Source organism: Aspergillus wentii, assembly GCF_001890725.1.
Source record: "Aspergillus wentii DTO 134E9 unplaced genomic scaffold ASPWEscaffold_2, whole genome shotgun sequence".
Taxonomy (NCBI): domain Eukaryota; kingdom Fungi; phylum Ascomycota; class Eurotiomycetes; order Eurotiales; family Aspergillaceae; genus Aspergillus; species Aspergillus wentii.
Window position 1 is genome coordinate 1478944 of NW_024467833.1, and position 20921 is coordinate 1499864.

At 48.3% G+C, this 20921-nt stretch overlaps 9 protein-coding genes across 9 annotated transcripts; 4 read left to right on the forward strand and 5 right to left on the reverse strand.

Annotated features, from left to right (window-relative positions):
* Window positions 1-962: 962 nt before the first annotated feature.
* On the forward strand, window positions 963-4662 carry ASPWEDRAFT_36270 (IQ calmodulin-binding motif domain protein). The gene has a single exon (XM_040834415.1). The coding sequence runs from the start codon at window positions 1418-1420 to the stop codon at window positions 4400-4402; it is 2985 nt and encodes a 994-aa protein (XP_040692263.1). The 5' UTR covers window positions 963-1417; the 3' UTR covers window positions 4403-4662.
* Window positions 4663-4878: 216 nt separating this feature from the next.
* Window positions 4879-6198, forward strand: cia1 (iron-sulfur cluster assembly protein CIA1; the record flags this gene model as incomplete). The annotated part of the gene is made up of 1 exon (XM_040832624.1): window positions 4879-6198. One exon carries the CDS (start codon window positions 4879-4881, stop codon window positions 6196-6198), a length of 1320 nt encoding a protein of 439 aa, XP_040692264.1.
* A 370-nt stretch (window positions 6199-6568) lies between these two features.
* Window positions 6569-10516, reverse strand: ASPWEDRAFT_48793 (uncharacterized protein; the record flags this gene model as incomplete). The annotated part of the gene is made up of 6 exons (XM_040837163.1): window positions 6569-7909; window positions 7970-8330; window positions 8411-8553; window positions 9721-9839; window positions 9895-10005; window positions 10186-10516. 6 exons carry the CDS (start codon window positions 10514-10516, stop codon window positions 6569-6571), a joined length of 2406 nt encoding a protein of 801 aa, XP_040692265.1.
* A 1501-nt stretch (window positions 10517-12017) lies between these two features.
* ASPWEDRAFT_48794 (endosulfine family protein) lies at window positions 12018-12662 on the forward strand (the record flags this gene model as incomplete). The annotated part of the gene is made up of 3 exons (XM_040837164.1): window positions 12018-12053; window positions 12117-12200; window positions 12282-12662. 3 exons carry the CDS (start codon window positions 12018-12020, stop codon window positions 12660-12662), a joined length of 501 nt encoding a protein of 166 aa, XP_040692266.1.
* Window positions 12663-14262: 1600 nt separating this feature from the next.
* On the reverse strand, window positions 14263-15651 carry ASPWEDRAFT_24512 (ICE2 family protein; the record flags this gene model as incomplete). Its single annotated transcript, XM_040832625.1, has 2 exons — window positions 14263-15066; window positions 15130-15651. 2 exons carry the CDS (start codon window positions 15649-15651, stop codon window positions 14263-14265), a joined length of 1326 nt encoding a protein of 441 aa, XP_040692267.1.
* Window positions 15652-15735: 84 nt separating this feature from the next.
* Window positions 15736-16252, reverse strand: ASPWEDRAFT_336008 (uncharacterized protein). Its single transcript, XM_040833826.1, has 2 exons — window positions 16105-16252; window positions 15736-15969 (listed from the first exon to the last, which is right to left on the reverse strand). The coding sequence occupies exons 1-2, from the start codon at window positions 16166-16168 to the stop codon at window positions 15821-15823; spliced, it is 213 nt and encodes a 70-aa protein (XP_040692268.1). The 5' UTR covers window positions 16169-16252; the 3' UTR covers window positions 15736-15820.
* Window positions 16253-16631: 379 nt separating this feature from the next.
* ASPWEDRAFT_57274 (MYG1 family protein) lies at window positions 16632-18102 on the forward strand (the record flags this gene model as incomplete). The annotated part of the gene is made up of 2 exons (XM_040838330.1): window positions 16632-16720; window positions 16777-18102. The coding sequence occupies 2 exons, from the start codon at window positions 16632-16634 to the stop codon at window positions 17804-17806; spliced, it is 1119 nt and encodes a 372-aa protein (XP_040692269.1). The 3' UTR covers window positions 17807-18102.
* ASPWEDRAFT_336980 (SMP-30/gluconolactonase/LRE family protein) lies at window positions 17938-19851 on the reverse strand. Its single transcript, XM_040833845.1, has 5 exons — window positions 19428-19851; window positions 18814-19373; window positions 18588-18755; window positions 18454-18523; window positions 17938-18372 (listed from the first exon to the last, which is right to left on the reverse strand). Exons 1-5 carry the CDS (start codon window positions 19568-19570, stop codon window positions 18069-18071), a joined length of 1245 nt encoding a protein of 414 aa, XP_040692270.1. The 5' UTR covers window positions 19571-19851; the 3' UTR covers window positions 17938-18068.
* A 282-nt stretch (window positions 19852-20133) lies between these two features.
* On the reverse strand, window positions 20134-20736 carry ASPWEDRAFT_103608 (Yae1 family protein; the record flags this gene model as incomplete). Its single annotated transcript, XM_040827578.1, has 1 exon — window positions 20134-20736. The coding sequence occupies one exon, from the start codon at window positions 20734-20736 to the stop codon at window positions 20134-20136; it is 603 nt and encodes a 200-aa protein (XP_040692271.1).
* Between the last annotated feature and the right edge of the window lie 185 nt (window positions 20737-20921).

Genomic DNA, 20921 nt, shown 5'->3' on the forward strand with positions numbered 1-20921 from the left:
CCTTTCAGGTTCTATTGGAACGGTACAATGGAGCAAATATTAAGACTGTATTGTTGTTTGGTATGCATGTACATACGGCGATGATGGCTGTTCCTTGAAAAGAGATTGCACTACGGACATTGGCGTGGCATTATCATACTTTGTTTGCATTTATACGGTGTACAGTGGAATCTTTATATGCATCAGGCATCATCTCAGTATGCATAAACTGATTGAAAGGAAAGTTCATTATGTAATACCTGTGGATATCGTTTCTTTGGAAAAGGATGCAAACTACCTACTAGTTATGAAGGGGCAGTTGGTCTCCCTTGGAAGGAAGCCATGCCATATTTCAGTCTTACTGGCTCACATTGTGCTCACCGGATGCCTCACTGTTTCTGTACCTACTCGATCCGAGTCTATGCGAATACAGAATTCTGACTCTGTGTAGAAGGCAAGCAAAACACGATCAGATGACTCGCCTTGGGGGAAAAGCATGGCCATCATTGCCCAAGACGTTACTCAGAGGAACGCCGGATGGGACACTATGTACAGTCAACACAAGGAAGCCCTGAATCTGAAGATATTACCTCATCTGCGAGCCAGCAGAGGTGGACAATGGCGGATATGAATGCGCCTATGCATCAATTGTTCAATGATGACTGGTTAAAGAATAAAGGACATTATTAAATATGTGGATGGAAGGGAAAAGCACCGAGGACATCGACGATGGCGGCATTGATCGGGGGCGTCGATGGAATCGCCCATTGTTGTTATCATTATGGAACACACTCACTGTTGTATAACCCCATAGTCCATACCTAGTGAGGTGGAATCATGGATGCAGACGGAAATCAAAATAGTAAAATGATAATAATATAGCCAAACAAGCACAAAGACAAACGACAAAATCGATCTGCGCTTAAGTAAGCGACTCTGACGTTTTCGACGCCCTTCTATTATTATCAGTCAGATCGCCATCATCACCGTCATCGACGAGGTGATGGTCACATGGATAATGTTTGGCTACCGTCGTCCTATTCATTCTTCATTGGCACCATTTCCCTTCACTTTGATTATCGATCCCTCCTTCTTTGAAACGCTGTTTTTCTCGTCCATTGTGTTTCTTCCCTCCCTTTCTCCTTTGTCTTTATCTTCCCCTGACTATCCCTCCTCTCCCTCCCACTCCCCTCTGAAACGAGCACGGATCTCCCCGCAAACTTAGCCTTGATTGCTCATCGTCATGTTTTGGTCCTTGATTTAGGACATTCCTTCTAGTATAATCTTGGAGTTACGTGGTTGTGAGAGGTTGACCCAGCAAGACCGATCACTGTTGCCTTTGGGACTCATTTTCTCTCCTCTATTTCTATCAGTCCCACCTCCGCCAACCCTCCTTACACGACAACAATTTTCGATACACGTCTTCAGTCCTCAGATCATGATCCGTCGCAACTCCGATATAGAGATCCAGCTCCCCGATGCTGGCCCGGCTGTCGCCTCCGATCTTGTAGATGAAGCGGACGTGGAAATGCTTTCCGAGGAACCAGCGCCGCCGCTGAGCTTACCAGCCCATATCGCCGCCCGTTTCTACCGTAAATCCAGCGCTGCAAGACGCTCCTCTGTGGCATCATCACGACGAAGCTCAGTATCTTCCCTGCATTCACAGCATTCGAACGCGTCAGTCCATGGCGCATCACCCGCAGACCACATCGCGCAACACCTCCGCCGGACCTCCATACTCGAAAGTCGCAAAGCCAGGCTCGCAGACCGTGCTTTGCATGCGGAGAAAGTGAGGCTACGTGCCACCTTGGCAAAAGCAGCTACCAGGAACCTGCACAGGGAGGAAAGAGCGCTGGCTGCCCAACAAGCTCGCGAACGACTTTTGGCTGAGATCACGGCCAAGTGCGAGGAAGAAGTCCGACGGGCAAAGAAAAAGGCCGAAGACAACAGGGAGAAAAAGGCTGCAGAACACGCCCGGCTCCGGTTGGAGATGGCGGAGAAGTTTGCTGAGGCGGAGAAACGTCGCACGCTTTATCAACAGACTCATCGGCGCCATCGTACGAGCAGCTTGCCCACCGCCGAAGAAAAGAAGATGGCTGGTGAGGTCACCAGATCGCTTACTCAAGATGCTGCGGCGAAGAAGATCCAGCGGATATGGAAGGCCTACTACGCGAAGATGGTCATGCAGCAATTCTTGTCTCTAAATGTCAGTGTCGAACGCATTCGCAGCCTATCTTTCGAGGATGTTGGAGAGTTACTCTCAAATGAGGGGGTGCTGAGCACCATGACTCGAGTTCTTCGGCTCTGTGGTCTTCAGGACATGGAAAGTAGCACAATGGGGGCGAGGGGTGCAGTGCGCACATTCCTTAGCAGCTACCTTATCGTAACGCATCCGGCCGAGGTTCTAAGCAATATCGGTGAGCAGGAACAGGACCTAATCGCCAAGGCGCGGGAGCTTCTCGTCGCTTTTGAACAGATTGCGCCTTTACTCTCGTCCGGCTGTTGCTCACCATCTGCAATTTCCACAGATCTTCAAACATTGTGTGAGGCATACAATGTGTTTTTCTCTGCATTCCATGCGTGGAAATCCCATGATTCAAGCGTTCTGATCGAGATCATGCTTGCTCAATTCATTGAACTAGAATTAATATGGCAGACAGTCAAAAATGATCGGGCCGGTGGTGCGGCGGATGATTACCAACAGGGCATCAGGCAGAATCAGATCCTACTTCTGGCCAGACTGAAGCGACTTGCTGGCTCCGACAAGGCCATGCAGCTGGTACGAGATGCTTTGAAGAAGGCCAAGCGGGCCAAAAAGCGCGCTGCTCCCAAGCAGGCCATCCCGCGATCAGCCGAAGTAGCCTCGTCCACTGAAGTCACTGCGGAGAGTGTCACTTCGCCCATTAGTGAGACATTCAACAATATTGATAGTACGGTCCTGCAGGATCTGGATCGGCAACGAGTCTCCCCGCATGAGCGATTCACTCAAGTTCTCACAGCGCTCCCGGAGAATCGCACTTTGGTCCATGAACTCCTCATAAACAAGGAATTCAAGATCGATGAGACACAGTATACAGAGCCTCGCATGCAGATCATGAAACATATGTGTGACATGATGAGGAAAGATGTGGAGGCTGGGCTGGGCACGAATTGGACCATTGCCATGGCCACGGTGATTCAAGATCGACTACTACGGTCGCTCCGACCGGGTAACTCACTCCATGTGCTTATTAGTGAGGTTCTCGATCCAAAGTTAGTTGAGAATCAATGCAAGGCAGGCACCTTTTCCTATGATGCTTTTTTTGAATTTATGAACACCATTCTGCCTAAGCTGTGTGCTCCATATCGCGACCCTGAAGTTCAACGATTTGCTGATGACACGTCCGGGGATGCGATCGATCGACTAGCCAGATTGATGGCAATAATTGATCTGCTCTCACTGGATCACACGAACTTCATGATTCAAATCGCTGCACCTCAGCTTATTCAAGAGGCGCCGGGATACGAGCAAAGAACTTTTGAAAGGGGCCTCCAGGACGGATTCATTGGCTTGGGAAAGAGCCGGCGCTTCTGGCGCACCCACCGGAAGATGATTGTGGATGAGATGAGGAAGCGTGATCCAGAAAATGTCCACGGGGAACCAAATCCCGCAGCCCCGAAGATATATGCCCAGGGCCTCGTTGATCTCGTCTTCACTAATGCAGCCGTGTCTGATGATCTGATCCCCGAGACCTTGGATCTCGACCGCCAGCGACTGGGTAGATTACACGCTCAGGCTTTTAGAATCGTAGCCACGGCCTCTATCCTTTTGACAGCAAAAAACCTACTCAAGCGTGATGTGCGGTCACAATGGAAGGCCGAAGCTGACCGGATTCTATCTTTGGACTTCAACGAAATCACGCCGGAGCGAGTTCGGTCAATTCTAGAATCGACCCATCCGATGCCTTCCAGTGCAAGTTCACAGCTGGCAGCGACCATTCGAAGGGTTCTGGCTCCCGTTGCCACTGCTTGTGCCACAGCGTTACCCTCTGTGACATCGCCAACATCGGTTGAGGTACAACCCGACTTGTCGAAGCAGGAGTCGTTGTCTGTTACAGAGCCGGCGATTGCATCGGACTCTAATGGGGGCGGGCTAGCTACGTCCGCAACCAGCTTCACGGACCCCGTTGCCCGGCTCATCCTGTCTCGCCTCCGCACTCACGTCTTCTATCGTCTCAGTGCATCGAACGCCAGTGAACGGGTGCGGGCCACGACGACTGCCAGCCAGAGTTTAGCGGGCGCAGGGATGCCGGAGTTTGTTAACGACGTTGGAAAACTGGTGGAAGAATTGGAGAAGGTGCGAGAGGTGGATTGGCTTTGCCATGGCATGGTGTATGAACAGCTATTGGGGGAAGGCATTTCTCCAGGATCGGTACAGGGATAGACCAAGGCGTTCAGTTGGTTTTGTGTTACGCATTTCTGGCATGACTTTCTAATTATACGATCAGGGCTCAGTGCAAGCGCAATGTGATGGATCCATGCAATAAGGGGAAATTCGGTTTATATTGTATTTTTTGCATGCGGTGGTTTGGATACCATCAAGTCGTCGCGATGTTTTGATATAGTTTAAAACACAATAATTGGAAGATATGTTCCAGCATCCAACCCTTGGTTATGTGCTTATTGTTTATTTTTTTTTTTTTTTGTACTAATGACATCCATTTCATGGTTTGCGATAAGAAAAAAAACCCCTCTTCCCCACCAAGCCAGAGGCAAATCATCACTTTCCCAATCGGTAGTACTAATCAGCATCTGCTATCGATGAACCCCACTTGCCATCTTTTCCAACCTCACCTTCGAACGATCCCAACCGTGCCGTCGAAAAAAAAGATAACAAACTGAACAAAAGCGACATTTACAATGGCAGAAAATACTGCCAATTTATCATTGCTATCGGATCTTACTCCTCCCTCCCTCGAACGAACCTGGCTCACCGCACCACATCCCACCCTCCCCATTGTTGCGACATGTAGCTCCGACAAGACCGTGCGGGTCTATTCGCTGACCAACTTCAAACTCTTGTCGACCATATCAGGTGGCCATAAACGCAGCGTGCGGACATGCGCCTGGAAACCGCATATCCAGGGCGAGAGTGTTCTTGCCACGGGCAGTTTTGATGCGACCGTGGGTATCTGGAGACGATGGGATAGCTACGGACGGGAAGAAGGCGGAGCTGGAGAATGGGGACTCAGCGCTGCTGCAGACAATGGAGCATTGTCCCGGGAGAATAGGGAAGATAACGAGGAAGAGGAAGAGGAGGAGGAATGGCGGTTTGCCGTGCTCCTAGACGGACACGACAGTGAAGTCAAGTCGGTTTCGTGGTCTCCTTCGGGCATGTTGCTGGCGACATGCTCTCGGGACAAGTCAATTTGGATTTGGGAGGATTTGGACGATGGTGACAACAATTTCGAAACGGTGGCAGTTATGCAGGAGCACGAGGGCGATGTGAAATGCGTCTCCTGGCATCCGGTCGAGGAGTGCCTCGCCAGTGCCAGCTACGATGACACCATCCGTTTATGGCGCGAGGATATCGATGATTGGGGCCAGGTTGCCTGCCTCAAGGGCCATGAGGGCAGCATCTGGTTCATCGATTGGGAAGGCGTTGAAAATGTTCCCTCCTCCGCCGGAGACAACGACATTACCTCATGGAAAGAGCTGCACGCCCTCTCAGGCCCACGTTTGGCATCCTGCTCCGATGATCGAACCGTACGTATCTGGCGACGACAGCCCAAGGAGCAGCAACAGTCCACATTCGGAACCACGCCAGGCATGCCCAGCATCATCCGGCCGACCGGAACGGATGAAATTTGGGAACAAGAAGCGGTTCTTCCCCAAACACACGTCCTTTCCATCTATGCCGTGGCTTGGAGTAAACGAACGGGTCTACTGGCCTCTGTGGGCGCCGATGGTCGAATCGTGATATATAAAGAGCGTTTCGTAGCGACTCCCGACGGATCGCACCAGGCGATGGACACATATCCTCAGTCTTCATCGTCGCCCAGCATTCGAACGGAGTGGGTTGTTATTGCTACTATGGATGGCGCGCATGGAATATACGAGATCAACCACATTTCGTGGGCGAAGCGCGCGGATCGAGGACGGGAAGAAGGTAAAGAGGAGGAGGTTCTGGTCACTACAGCCGATGATGGAGGTATTAAGGTTTGGACGTTTGAAAGGTAGACAGGCTGGGATTTTGAATAATGGTGTTGGCTTATAGAATGGACGGTATCCATTCAATGGAAAGGCTTGTTACACCAGTATCTTGGCAAAGGGGGAAACAAAAGGAATCACAGGGAATGAAAATCAGAGTTACATCCGAAACGATAGACTGTCCATATAGATCGAATCCCGACGCGAGTTTGGATCTTAACAGCCAGTAATGAATTGAAATATCCATCAAGCATGAAATGATTTGGCCATGCTAGGCCTTTCTGAAACGCAACTTCAAAAACTTCCATTAAAATATGTCCAACTTATTATTTGTCCATCATGCTCACTATATAGCCAAGTCTAACATTACTAAAGGAGGAATGAGCATAAAAAAGATAAATCATAAATGATCGCCACCAGTCTTTGGCGCCTGCCGTCTGTGCTGATGGTCCAGGTCATCATCACTATCATCCCCGACCGCGTAGTGCTCACGCTCCATGTCTGGCGAATGAAGGTTGTCGAGTTCGGACTCATCAAAATCTCCTGCTTCGACATCAGCAGCCTCTGAGCGCTTGTTATGGAACCGTTCCAAAACGGAGCTATTGTTGACACTCTTTGGGTAGACACCCTGGTATCCGCGATGACGCTGTCGGCTGCGCCAGATAAAGAAGCCCCAGACGGTGACACCGATTATGAGAACCACCAGTACGGCCTCGCCAGACTTTGCGTAGGCCTTCCATTCGGTTTCCTTCATCTTCTCCTTCTCCTGCTGTTCAGCCGCGGTGCTATTGGGGTGGCCACCCACGGAGGTCTGGGGCAGTTTCTCGCCATCAATACGCGAGTCTGCCGGGCTTCCGCCGATGCTGGCGATGTCAACCTTCAAGAAGCGGTCGACCATGTCCCGGCTTTGACGCGGAAGGTCATAAGGCACCATGTGACTTGCGTTGTAGAAAAGAACGTAGGTCAAATTTCGCGCGTATTGATAAATTCCAGCAGGTTCATCCTCAAAAGTCCAATCGTGCCGCGGTGCCCAGACACCTGGCGAGGTCTCAAAGCCAGTGCCTCCGTTCCATTTCATATTGTTAATTAATTGCTCGGTTCCGACATGATTGCAAATCAGGTCCTTGTCTCCGCTGAAGAGGAGGATAGGAAGCCCGGATTCAAGTAGTCCAGGGAGAATTTGAACGGCGGGTTTGGAGTTCCTTGCGGTGAAGCTACTGCTCACAGCCCCGACGCACTCTTCCCACCCGGACTTTTTGTCCGGGTTGATGTTCAAGGCCTTAATCACGTCGGCTCGTCGCAAGTAGGGCTTCATATTGGTTAGATCTGGTGGCCAGGCCATGCCGCAAGACGGAAAACTATCACGCAGACGAACATCATACATGTTATAACATTCGTTGTTTCCGTCCTGGGTGTCCCGCAGCATATCTGTAAGTATTTCTTCGCAATCGGCGATGTACATGTCATTCTTGAAGGTCTCTAACTTTGAAAGGCAAACCGACTGCTTGACTTCTAGACTCTTTGCGATGCGGCTGCCTTCCTTGATGAGGCCCTCCTCATAGGCAAAGGGCAAGTAGGTGGGGTACTGATCGACAGGGGATATCCAGCCGTTGCCGATCAGCAGGCCCCGGAGATTCCATTGGGCCTTAGTACCCTTGGGTGTATTCTTGTTTCGCTCTTGAATCGCTTTGGCGATGTATGGAATATGCTGACCGGCATATGATTCGCCCGAAATGTAGAGCTACTAGAATGTTAATAGATGATCATAAAATGCAATAAGAAGAGAAGACCTGAAGCATACATCATCATTTTCATACTCGGGGAAGATATCAAACCACTTCTCTAGGAATGTAACGAACTGTGCTGCCATTTCGTCCAACTCGTGCAGGTAACTGTCCCCGTTCACGTAGCTGAAACCAGTCCCAACAGGCTGGTCAACAAAGAGCAAGTTGGCAAATTCATCCCATGAGCCTTCATTGTATTCCAACGTGTGGTCATCCTTCAATCGATACGGGCCGACCTCCATCAGTGCACCGTCCATGGAGCTACATCCCGGGCCGCCGTTCAACCAGATCACCGTCCGCTGGCGGTTGGCAATGTGACGGTTTTGATAATGCCAGAAGAAAAGGTTACCGTTATTACCCGGGTCCACCTCGATGTGCCTTGAAAGAACCAGCCCATCAGTATATACTGTCGCGTGAAGATGTAAGATGCGACATCAGAGGGAAAAAAAAGAACCTACCCAGCATGCATCTTCAAGAGAGGCCCCTCAGGGGCCCCCGGTAATGAGTGTACATAATAGTCCGCAGCAGATTGGGCTGTGACCAGATCCGGACTCAATAAAAGAAGCAGTGATAAGGCCCATGATGATACGGAGAAGGCACCCTTTCTCCTTGAGCTCCCGCTAAATGGCATCGAAAACATTTCAGCAGGCCGGTCGATAGGAAGATGGAAATTGAATATTTTCTAAAAAAGTAAAGGGGAAAGAGAAAGGATGGTCCCTGGAAGGACTAGGTGTTGTCGTTCAGAAGATCATCGAACCTGTCGTTGATTATTGAATCCCTGCGCGTTCGGAGGTGAAATTGCTGTAATGTGGCGGGTTGGAGAGGGGCCACGAGCTCCAAGTCACAGAGAAGAGGGGGGATAGATAACAATAAGAAAGATGAACAAACTCCCGTTCTTCTAAAAACGATTCGAGAGGAAATATCCAGATGAGAAGAAGGCAAGAAGTTGAAGCGGCGACAGGGAGAATAACGGATGGCGTGGCCTTCCGGCTGCCAACCCTTGTAATATTACAGTGACAGGTACCATACACGTTAGACTACCTATTACGGGTCAATACATCGCTTCAAAAGAAGATTTCATCAGGGACCATACAATACAGAAACCAATACAGGTGGTCCATCATTACCCATTTCGGCCTTCTATAGAATCATGACCGAAGCCTCGTGTTTGGATATTATTTGACGATCTATTGATGATCATCAATACAAGGTCATTGTTAATTGCCCAGATCGAGTCTGTTGATAGGCTGTTGCCATTTTGATCTATCTGAAATTTGTTGGCTTCAAAAGACACCTTACAGAGTCATACAGCATTCTTACAAGTGCCCTGAATGGTCATCTTCTCTTGGAATGAGATTTCCAGTACGCTCAAATTGAATGCTTCCTGGTAGAGATTCGTGATCTCAGTCGAGAAAAAGCCGTGGTCCTTCTCACATCATAACTGACATATCCAAAAGGGCATCGAGGCATCCTCATTGCTTTTCCGTATACAAAATATAGTCGTTGACATTGTCCGTTCTCATCCGCTCATTGCATCAAGGAGAGATAACAGCCCATCAGCTATTCATCAGTATTGGCTTTTCAGATTCCTAGGTTGAAATGTTCAAGTGTCAGGCTGGTCCTTGAATGAATCCATTCCCATGCCACCACCCAAGTTAAAAAAGATCATCAACACCCTTATCAGCATCGTTCTTGATAAGATCAATCATGCCCTGATATGGGTCAGTTATGGAGAACTTTTATGACATAAATCCATGGGACAACGTACGCTGGGCATGATGGGCTGTCCATCCTTATCCTTCACATAGCGGAAGGGCATTTCGGTACGCTCATGCTTGTTGACCAGGATCTCTGGGTAATCAACGTACTGGATTTGCTCCAGAGGTACTGTCATACAGGTAAGTCCTATTCTTTGAGCTACAGACGTGAGAACCGAATTCACCTTTTTCCTGCGTCACAATCCGGGTTACTCGCACAGCGGTATCCGTTGTCATTTGCTTAGGGCCCAATCGTCTTCCGACATAACCCTTTTTCCTCAATTCCGAAGTGCGGTCTATTCATCATCATTAGCTCCAGATAATCTCCAGGAAGAAAACATTTTCCGCATAAACTTACCTCGCGGGGGATCATCACCTATGACCACGGGGATTTACTCTAGAGTTAGCCTTTAAAGTTCAACCAGCCAAATCAAATCGCAGAGCTCGTGAGGTGATTAGGTAGGTAGGTATCGCACCAAGGATGCCACCGAATAGGAAAACCTCAAACTCATTCCCGTCTGCGGGGTTGAGTTCGACCTGTGCTGCCGGATCAAGCAGACAGACTTTGGACTTCCGGTCCGCGAAAATCTCCTCCACGCTCCCGCGCTCAACTTCGAGACCCTTGGTAGCAGCCAGATCCTGGGGCATTTGCAGCGATTCGGGCACTGAGCTAAGCAGGAATCGAGCGCCCGAGGCATGCGATTCACGGGCAATACAGCCATATTCCAAGGCCGACCAGGGACCCAATTCGGGGTCCAGATGCTCGACCACAAAGGTCGCTGGTTGTCCTTTGTTTGGGTTACTCATGTTGAAACACGAATGAGGAGGGAAATATCCACTGAACAATGACAATTGATCCAAGAAGGCGAGGGGAAGGGGATTTGAGTTAATCCCGAAGAATTGATGACGAAAGAATTGCAGCACCAAGTGGCGAAAGTAGAAGGTGTTGAGTGTGGAAATTAAAAGGGGAAGGGAGAATTTTTCAATGTAATATAGAGAAGATATCTATAAATGCTGTGGCGATGGCCTTCAAAGCCTGTTTGCTTAGAAGGAGATGTGGTTTGGGGAGAGAATCGCAGGTTAAGAAAGTTCTTGGGAAGTGGAGAGAGAAAATGGATGATGGGCAGAAATGAAAAATGACCCCAAACCACCCCGTGTGGCTTTTGGGCTGGACACAACGGAACATTCGAACGAGATAAAAGAAAGATTAGAGAGATGAGAAGGGCTTAAATATTCTTCTTCTTCCTGTGATATTTTTGAAATTGTAAAAGTAGAAAATATTGTTCCATCACGTACAACAACAGGATTAATCGCGGGTTATATAGATCGAGCCAGACTGAGAATTCTATAATCCAACTGAAGAGAAGCATCAACATTAATCTATCTCAAGAATCCATCATAGTCAAATTATTCTGCATATGTTTTTTCTCTGATTTACCAGTGTTTTCCATATTGAGATGGCAATGGCATCATCATCACAACTGTATGCCCCTCCATTTGGCATTGTGTATTTTCTGTATCAGCAACAACCACATCATTAACTGTCTGCTTATTCTGCTTGTTTTTCTTTTGAATATATCTACCACTGCTAATATACGATCATTAAATTATGATAATATATTGTTAATGCAACATCTACAGCTGAAAACCAACTCCCCGCGCCTTAGGTAACTTTACTTATCGATACCAGAAATCCTTTAACGCCTCCATCTGGACTTCTTCATCCTCCTTCTTCCATCGAAACCCCTCCTTTTCTTATTCTTCCTCTTCTTCTGCTCTCCAAAACATTCTATCTGGTACAAACTCCTCTCGTATCCCTCCATCTGTGAGTGCGTGCACGTCCACTCTGATGATTTCCTATTTCCTATCATTACATCGTTTCGGGTCCACTTCTGCTCACTACTGACCAACTGCTGTGTTTCCAGAAAGACGACGTTTGACACCAAACCGTCTCCCTCTCCCTCCCTCCCTCTCTCCGACTACTTATATTTCCTTCTTCCTCTCATATCTGCTCCCACATTCTTCAACGCTCGTCAGTTTAATTTATCTCTCACTTTTATCCAGCTTGCTTGATTTCCCAACTTCTTTTACCCTCCGCATTTGGTAGGGATCTTCTGTCTATCTTCGACGCCCAACTCGCGGACATTCTTCTTACCTCTCCCCCACCTATCGCTGCCTCCATCGCCGCCCAAGTTCGTTTCTTGGGAGAGAAAGAAAAACCAATCGAACCCCTGGTCTTATTCTTTTTGTGTCTCAAACATTATCTCTCTCTCTCTCTCTCTCTCTTTTTCTACTGTTTTGGTTCACCATGAATCCTCATCAGCAGAACAAGGTCGATATCAGCGTGAGTGTTGGCTAGCTTCTAAACTACTTGTTCACAGAACTGACGTCGTTACCGGGTATCTAGTCCCTCAGTCCAGATGAGCAACGTCTGTTGCGCCTTTATGGCAAGATGCCAACTAAGAAGGATGTGCTCCAGAATAAATTGAAGGTGTGTGTTTATAAGTCGAATTATTCCTACAAGCCGTTCTTGTCATTGTTCGTGCCCTAACAGCTGGGTCCAATTTATTAGGAACGCAAATATTTCGATTCGGGTGATTACGCTCTCAGCAAAGCTGGCAAAGCTTCAGACGTTGGCGTCACCAACGTTGGATCTCGACATCCCGTCCCAGAGAATATCCCCCATCTGACAGCCACCTCTCCCGGCGCCAACAATCCAGCTGCGAACAACAATGGCGGTAGCACTAGCACCCAAGGGCAGCAGATTCCCGGAAGCATCAGTAGCCACCCCGGCTCAATCGGATTTCAGAGCAGAAGCCCCGCTAAGGAGGGTAGTTTCTTGCAGCGGGAAACAAGTGCAGAGGAATCGGAGGGTGCTGCCGATAACCAGGGTGCAGGGGAACCCAGCGTCAGTCCACCACCTGCTCGAGAGGGTGTTCCTATCCGGCAATAGTCAACCTCGCACAGACTAAACCCTCCTCCCCCCCCCTTTTTTTTTCCCCATTTTATTTCATACGGTGGTTTGTGGTATCAAAAGAGCCTGGCGCTATGGATTATTGTTGATTTCCCCCAATGTATTTACGGGAACCTTTCATGGGCAGTTTGCACTGCAGAGCAGAGCAAGTCAGAGTGGCGGAGACGAAAATGCAAGCGGGGAGTATGGAACAAGGTCAAATTGTTCTATCATTTCCCGCCTTGCGGGCGCTTGGGGTACATGCGCCCAGCTTCTCAGGATTGATATTCATCCACCCTAGGCGATTTGAGTCTCACCTAGCCGAATGCTGTCTTCGGGTTTCAACATGATTGTCTTGTTTTTTTCTTCGATGTTCATATGAGTTCAAATATGCGGTCATACCGTCATTTACTTTGCTTTTATTTTCTTTCTTATTTGGCCGTGGAATGCCCAGTGTTCATGCCCCGAGTATTGTGTTCTTGTTACTCACAGTCTCTGGACCATTCCCTTTTCTCCCTTTCTCATTCTCATTTTTACGCGTGATGCTTTGCAGTACGTTAAATTTTCTTCATAAAAACTGCTCATATCCATATTTGGTCTTTTATGGGAGGATTTGTGTATGTCATGCATAAATGATTTAGGCGTAATAAGAATGACATTCTACATCCAATCCAAATTTGTGGTATGATGAAACTCGACTATATATGAGTTCTGTTTCACATTGAATGCCCTTTTTTGATCCTAAATAGCTACTTTATACGATTCGTTAGTGTATGGATATTAGTATGCGATATTGTTTATGAGAAAATGGATATAACATAAACCGGGAAAGAAATTCCAGAGTAGCTGAGAGGCTTTGTATAAAGATCTATGTACAGTAAAAAATAAAAATAAAAATCGCTGGCAGCAAAGATATGCCATTAGCTAGAGGGTGATAAATGTGGGAGGAAGAAGAAGAAGCGAGCAACCAAAGGAAGAGATTCAATGAAAGATCGAGGGTATAATAGCCAGAGTGATTGTGTGAGAGGGAGAAATGAAAGTCCTCGGCTTCCAAGGTTTGAGATGGTGGATGGGAAATCGTAGGTGGAAGAATAATCGCCTTTAGCTTCCTAGCGAAAATGCTCTGGTAGAGCCCAGTGTCCTATAGGGCTAAGATGGGCGTTCGAGTGTGATTTGGTGTCGAATCACATACTTCCCCATCAAAGCCAGTTCATCTGGGTAAAATTTGTCGGTGTCTAAGCGGTGGAAGGGTCATAGGAATGGTCCAAATATGCCGTGATATTTTGAGCTTCAACGAAAGAAATCGACGAATCTGATCGATTCCTCTCATTTGTATGTTTTCCCTTCTTTAAAAGACACATTCCTTGCGTGTCTGTTCCACGATACGGATCGACCAGCACAACGGCGTACGCTTTGATTCCACAATGTCCATAGTGATAGTCGAATAGTTTTAAGGAATCCGTCTCATTCGAAAGAGGGATGGAAGCGTGGCTAATAGGAAGGAGACCGTCGCGATAGGTGTATTCTCCCAAGGCGAAAATGTCTAAAACAACTGAAGCAGCAAAACTCGGAGCCGTGCCCCCCATGTTCATGGCATCACTCAGTCAGTCTTCCAATGACCTGCCAGACCAGCATCGAGGTCATCATTTTCACCAAGCCACAACTCGACTGCGTACAGCCCCAGGGTACAGGCCAGGTTGACCCAGCGCCACAAGTTCCCCCCACCGTCCCCTTGGGTACTCCACCACTCTCCACTGCCACCCATAGCTTGAGACGTTGAAGCAAAATGCTGCATCAGGAGACTAGTGTAGACAGCAATTAAGATGGATGGAGAGAAATAGCTGAGAAAGCCTAAGAACTGGCCAGCTGCATCGGTATCATCCATAGAAGCTTCTTGCGAGAGAGCTCGGGAGCCAGATTCGCGAATTGCAGGGATAATCCGAGTAGAAGCATACAGAACGAGTAGACGGTAAGCTAGCGAAATGAGAACTGAGGGGGTCACAGCACCAAACACCGCAGTGATCACATTGAAGGCTGCATGAATGATCGACGGCAGCAGGGACAAGGCATGCATGAGGGTGGTGTAAGATGCCATAATAATGGGCGGTAGCGGCGGAAATTCCCCTGCTTGCGATGGCGATGCAATCTGTTCCACGGGGTGTGATGGCAGATAGTCGGTGAAAATCTGATAGATGCATAGCACCACATAGGCAAACAGAAGGGAGCTTTCCACTGGGTTTCCTCGACCACTTCCAATACCCCAAGCACACAGGATCACCGCGCATGTGATGGAGACCCCGATCAACGCAGCGTCAACATTGGAAATCTCGGGGAACTGAAGAACCCGCCAGAGGAAATATACGGAGCTGGATATGACTGAAGCAGATAAAACCAAAAGACCGATCTAGATTGCAGAACAATGAGCTTCTTTTCTTATAAACAAGTATGCAAATAAACATATACATACCATCCAGCTATCGCTTCGTCCACCGCGGTTAACGAGCCATCGAGTGATCTGCCCTGCTGCCTGGATCACCAACAAGCTGCAGAAACCCTCCACCAGTTGAAAGACCGGAGTCGACCACCTCAACAGTTTATCCCAGTTGCCGATTGTCACAGTTTCGGCAAGCCCATCGGGGCCAAACAGCCACTCTATGATCGACGAGTCATGAGCCCTTTTGCCGGTGAACGTCCGCTCCACCCATCCGCTAGTGTTGTCCGCGTCGATCGAGAAGCGATTCAGCGACCAGATAAGAAGTACAGGTATGATGAGCCATTGTGTAGAGTTTATGAGGACGATAATCGACGACCGGAGCCAAGACCCATGGGGGGTGGTGACCTTCAAAAGGGAAAAGAGGAAATAGAAGGTTGCCAGGGATAGCGAAAAGGCCAGACCGCACGTCTTACCACCCACATCAAAGGCGAGGGGGATGGAAGAGACGGTGACGGTGAGAAAAAAGGCCGACGAAAGGACCCGAAAGAGCCACATGGAGCAATATTAGGAAGCTGAAGACAACGGGGGAAGACAAGAAGCGCACGAAGGAGCGATACAGGAGGTTGCAGGAGTCAGTCACGATAGACGGCGTGTAGGGACCCCCTTTCAACTTCTTCCCAGGAATATCTGTTGGGTTAGCAGAGCAACACGATAAAGATATTCCTTAGATGGGAGACATGAAGCCGGAAAGGTAAAAGAAGGCAATCCAAGCACGCGACGACTCGTATAATTTTTTTTTTTTTACTTTGGCGGTGGAGGATTTGATCTTATCTCCAGGGCGGGACGGAAGATGATGTCTTTTTTCACGTGGCACTAGCAACAATACAGAAAAAAGACGTCAACACCAACCAATATATCAGAAAGATGGACAAAAATATATATTATTGCAATAATCGCAGCCACTCACAGGGATAGATGCCTACGAAAATGAGGGAGGGGAAATAATACCTGATGCAGCTGAAAAGGCTATAATCACAGCAGCTGCAGGAGGTGCAGGCGGTGGACACACCATGTCAATTAGTTAACGAGTAGCGGTCAGTGAGAGAGAAAAAAAAAATAAGTTAACAGGAGCAAACGTGTTAGAATTGAATAAAGTATCTGGTAGGCTTGGCAGAATTATAGATCTTTATTGATATATAGTGAATCCCTTGAATATTTACTGTGTTAGCTGGGTTTTCTAGCTAACTACTCCAGTCGCTGATGGAAGCAAATGAAACATGCGACAGTCGATGGGGGATTGTAACACCAGTACACTGAAATACCGTAATCCTGTAGGTAGATGTATTTATGCCTTGCAGCCTTATTTACGCCTTATGGAGCAGCTCTGATCATCAATTCATTACTGCTTCTGGTTTAGTCCCAGGTAGATATCAATCACATGTAATTGGGAGCCCTCTGATACAGGCCCTAACTACCGGATTCAGCAGATAGCTCAGTATCATACCTAGAGTTGGACAATTTCAATCATCTTGTTGATGCTACGATTCCGGCAGTTATTCAAAATGGCCGACCAAACAGTTGCGAAAAAGCTCAAGACCTCTTCTCCCTTGATTGGGACTCACAAGTAAGCCATAAATGACTTTGTGTCAGATTTGAATGACCGTTACTGATCCATCCCAGCGGCCATTTCCATGCCGATGAGGCTCTCGCTGTCTATCTCCTTCGTCTGCTCCCTTCCTACTCCTCTTCGCCTCTTGTTCGCTCCAGAGACCCAGCTCAGCTCGCGACATGTCACACCGTCGTCGATGTAGGCGGAGAATATGACCCCTCCAACAACCGCTATGACCACCACCAGCGGACCTTCGCGACCACTTTCCCTCAACACAACACCAAACTCTCTTCTGCGGGATTGGTGTACATGCACTTTGGCCGTGCTATCATTGCCCAGCATACATCCCTACCAGAGGACCATGAGGATGTCACCTTGTTGTACGAGAAGCTCTACACGGACTTCATCGAAGCCATTGATGCCAACGACAATGGTGTCTCCGTCTACGACCCTGCAGCTCTGGCCTCCGCCAACGTTGAAAAGCGCTTCAGAGATGGTAGCATCACAATCACATCAGTTGTGGGGGATATGAACAACCCGGATCCAACCACGCCGGGAGAGCCGCAGGATGAGGACAGCCTCTTCGGTAGAGCAAGCACTTTCATCGGCAATGTCTTTGTGCGCAAATTGCACCACGCCACCTCTTCCTGGATGCCTGCCAGGACCACCGTAGGCGCTGCGTACCGCTCGCGTCACGAGGCCGATCCCTCGGGCCGTATTATCGTGCTGCCTCAGGGTGGTGTCCCATGGAAAGAGCACCTCTACAACTTTGAGAAAGAAGCGTCGGGAGCTAGCGAGACCAAACCTGAGGACCAGGTCTACTATGTTCTCTACCCGGAGAGTGCTAACGAAGATTCCAAGTGGCGCGTGCAGTGTGTCTCGGTCTCCGAGGGCAGCTTCGAGTCCCGGAAACCGTTGCCAGAGGCGTGGCGCGGTGTTCGTGATCAGGACCTTGACGGTGTCCTGGCCGCAGAGGCTGAGAAGACCGACAAGCCCAAGATTCCCGAGGGTGCCATTTTCACTCACGCTAGTGGATTCATCGGTGGTCATAAGACAAAGGAAGGCGCCTTTGCCATGGCTGTCCGGAGTTTGGAACAGTAATCAAATTGTTCATCCTTTGCTAGCTAATTCAAAGCAAGACTTGCTTATGAATGAAAATGCTTTCTCGATTCCTTTTCTTATTTTGATCTCGGGGTTCGGTTTATCTAGCTAGGGCTTGAAAATAGTTATTTACTTCTCATTGGATGGAAAACAAGTGGTATATTATTCATCATCGATAATTATTAGCTAAGATGATTTTCCTAAAGAGACCGCTGGCGATAACACCAGGTAGAATAACAATGAAATTCTCTAGTCTAGGGGATTACTTCAATCTCTGCCCTGCAAGATCCCATTCCACCTTGCTAATCCCTCCCTGACCCATTAGCCATAACGTTTTGAGCTCTGGACCGGTCCAGGCAAAGTTCTGTACTGTATAGTTTGTTTGCACAGTTAAGAGAAGCTGACCAACAGGATCAAGGATATCAACTCCTCGCCCAGTTCCTGCCACAATGTATCCGTTTGCAGCAACTTTGAGGCCATCGGGGACGTATCCAGCAGACAAGTAAATGGCGCGCTTGTTAGAGGCTTTGGTACCATCCTTACTAACGTCAAAGGCATAAATTGTTCTAACAATCCAATCTTGTCAGTATACTGTTTTGCCTTTGGTTTCCTTGCATTTCCTAAGCGTGGTTTGCTAGAATTCATACCTATGTCCAGTGGCATTGAATGGAGTACCAGGATGGCCGTATTTAGGATCGACCGGTCCGGATACGGAGCCTATAGATCATTTAGCGTCAAACCAAACAAAATGTAAGGCGCATATGTCATCTCCAGTACATACCACTATCGGTGATATACACAATCAAACCGTCCGGGCTAAACGCAATGCCATTGGGCTGACTAATGGTGTCATCTACTACAAACACCGCACCTGATGTTGAATTGTATCTGTAACTGGCGGATGGGAGCTGGGGAGGAGTGTCTGTGAGAGCATTGAACCAAGAATATTCTGTGAATATGTCAGCTAGTGGCCATGGCTGTATAGAAAGCATTCGGGGCAAACTAACGAGGATCTGTGAACCAAACGTCTCCGGTCTTGGGGTGCACTATAAGATCGTCGATGGTGTTGAAATAAAACCCAAAGTAATTGTTGACCAAACTTGTCGTTTTGTTGGTTTGTGGGTCCAGGGTTCGCAAAGAAATACGTTGTTCACTGCCTCCGACGGAATTGTTGCCACCAGATGCTCCCCAGATGACCTTGCCGTCATAGAACGTACCTCCATTGGGGGCGTAAACAGGAGGGTCGGAAAGAAATTCGGACAAAGTGGGAGGGTCTTGATTCAGATCAACAACAAGTTGAGGGAGATATCCTGGAGGAGGAGCCAGTTGCGACAGGTACAGCTTGTTCTGTGAAGCCACATAGACAGGGGCTTCGTGGACAGCATCGGAGACAGAAAACATATATTCATAGCTCGGCTTCGAGCCTAACACCTCGAGACCTCTCTCTTTATCAAATACGATAAAATCGGCAGATTTTACATGATCCAGAGAAGTGCCATTCACTATAGTGGTGTCCCCAAAAGTAGTCGGGGCGTCGCTAGTAGACACATTTCGAAAGAAGTGATATCTATCAGCGTGAGTATGCGGCTTCAGCAGAAGAGGTTTTCACGAATTGACTTACGGCAATACATTCGCATACCTGTTGATGCACACCACCGAAGAACCGCACTTCTCGGATATGGGATTCGTTACCCCAGTTTGTGAGTGAACAAAACTTGCAAAAAGCAGCCAAATAGAACCGCGCGCAGACAAGGACGAATGCATTGTGCTACAGAGGTTCGAAAAAGGAGGTGAAATTAAGCAAATGCTTTCGACCCTGCATCCCCCCCCCTCTGTGTCTTTAAATGCTTAATCTCCGACATCCCCACAACATGCATAGCTCGGGATTGGGAAAAGAAAGCGTCCCGAAAATGACGTGTTTAGAAGTCCGTGTAACAACGTCTGGCAGTTCAATCGGCACAACCACCGGTCCATCGCCGCGGAGGGGCATTGAGGAATATGAAGCCTATCCAGCCCTGCGAGGGTAGAAAGGGCATCGAAGGTTGACTGAACAGGTGAAATCCCCGAGTGCGGGGCAGGGCATCGGGGTTTGTGGAGAAGCGATCGTCGACAAAACGTTGCCGGGGAGGGAATTGAATCATCCAGGAACTGATGATCCTTTGCCAGTGACGCCAAAGACGGGAAGGATGAGCTTCGCATCGAGGGGCAATAACCGTCGGGTATACACTGTTCCATCCATGGTCGACCCCAACAGTCGGAGGAACTCCGAATGAAAGAGGGGAAACCTCCAAAGGGATGGATATCGTGGACTAGGGGTAAAAAGTAGATCAATGGCGGATATTCAAAGCACTAATGTCTTCGATGCTGCCCGTCCCATCTCCAGACGGTTTGGTATCTTGAGCATCAGGATGAATATCTGCCGTGTCCTCGCGTTCGCCCAGGGCGCGTTGGATGAGTTTAGCTTTGATTAGAGCCCCCTTCAACCGTTCGTCAACATCTGTCACAGCTTCCTCTGTGTTCTGCATGCTAAGAGATGCAGGATCGACTAGTTCGAGGAGGATGCCGATGTTCTTGGCCAGCCGAGATGAACTGGGTGGAAGAGTCGACATCTCCGTACAGGCAGAAGGACTCAAGGAGAGGCCCGCTTGTCCACCAGGAAGCCGAGGAATTGCTGAAGAAGAAACATCTCCAGTGTTGTTTTCCAGGACTGACATATTGGATGCATTGGAATCTGCGAGTCTTTGAGCCCAGACTAGGGCTTTGCCATACAGTCTGCCCATCTCGATGAACTTTTCAAAGCCTTTTTCGACAGCGAAGACGCTGCCTTCTGTATAACCAGCTTTGGCACCATCAGCCTCGCCTAGATTATAGCCTTCTTTGTAAAAGTCTTCCTCCAAGTTAAGGAGACTGTCTAGCAAATTACCCTCCATTGGTGTGGTGGGACAAAAAAACAAGCAAAGAAACAGTGAAAAAAGAGAGAGAGACAGATAAAATAAAGAAAATAAAAGGAGACTGGAAAGAAAGGGATAGTAGCTGATGAAGACCGAGTCTCAGCACTGAAGAAAACACCAGATTCTTTCACGATAAGAAATAATACTTGATTGTTGGCGATCTG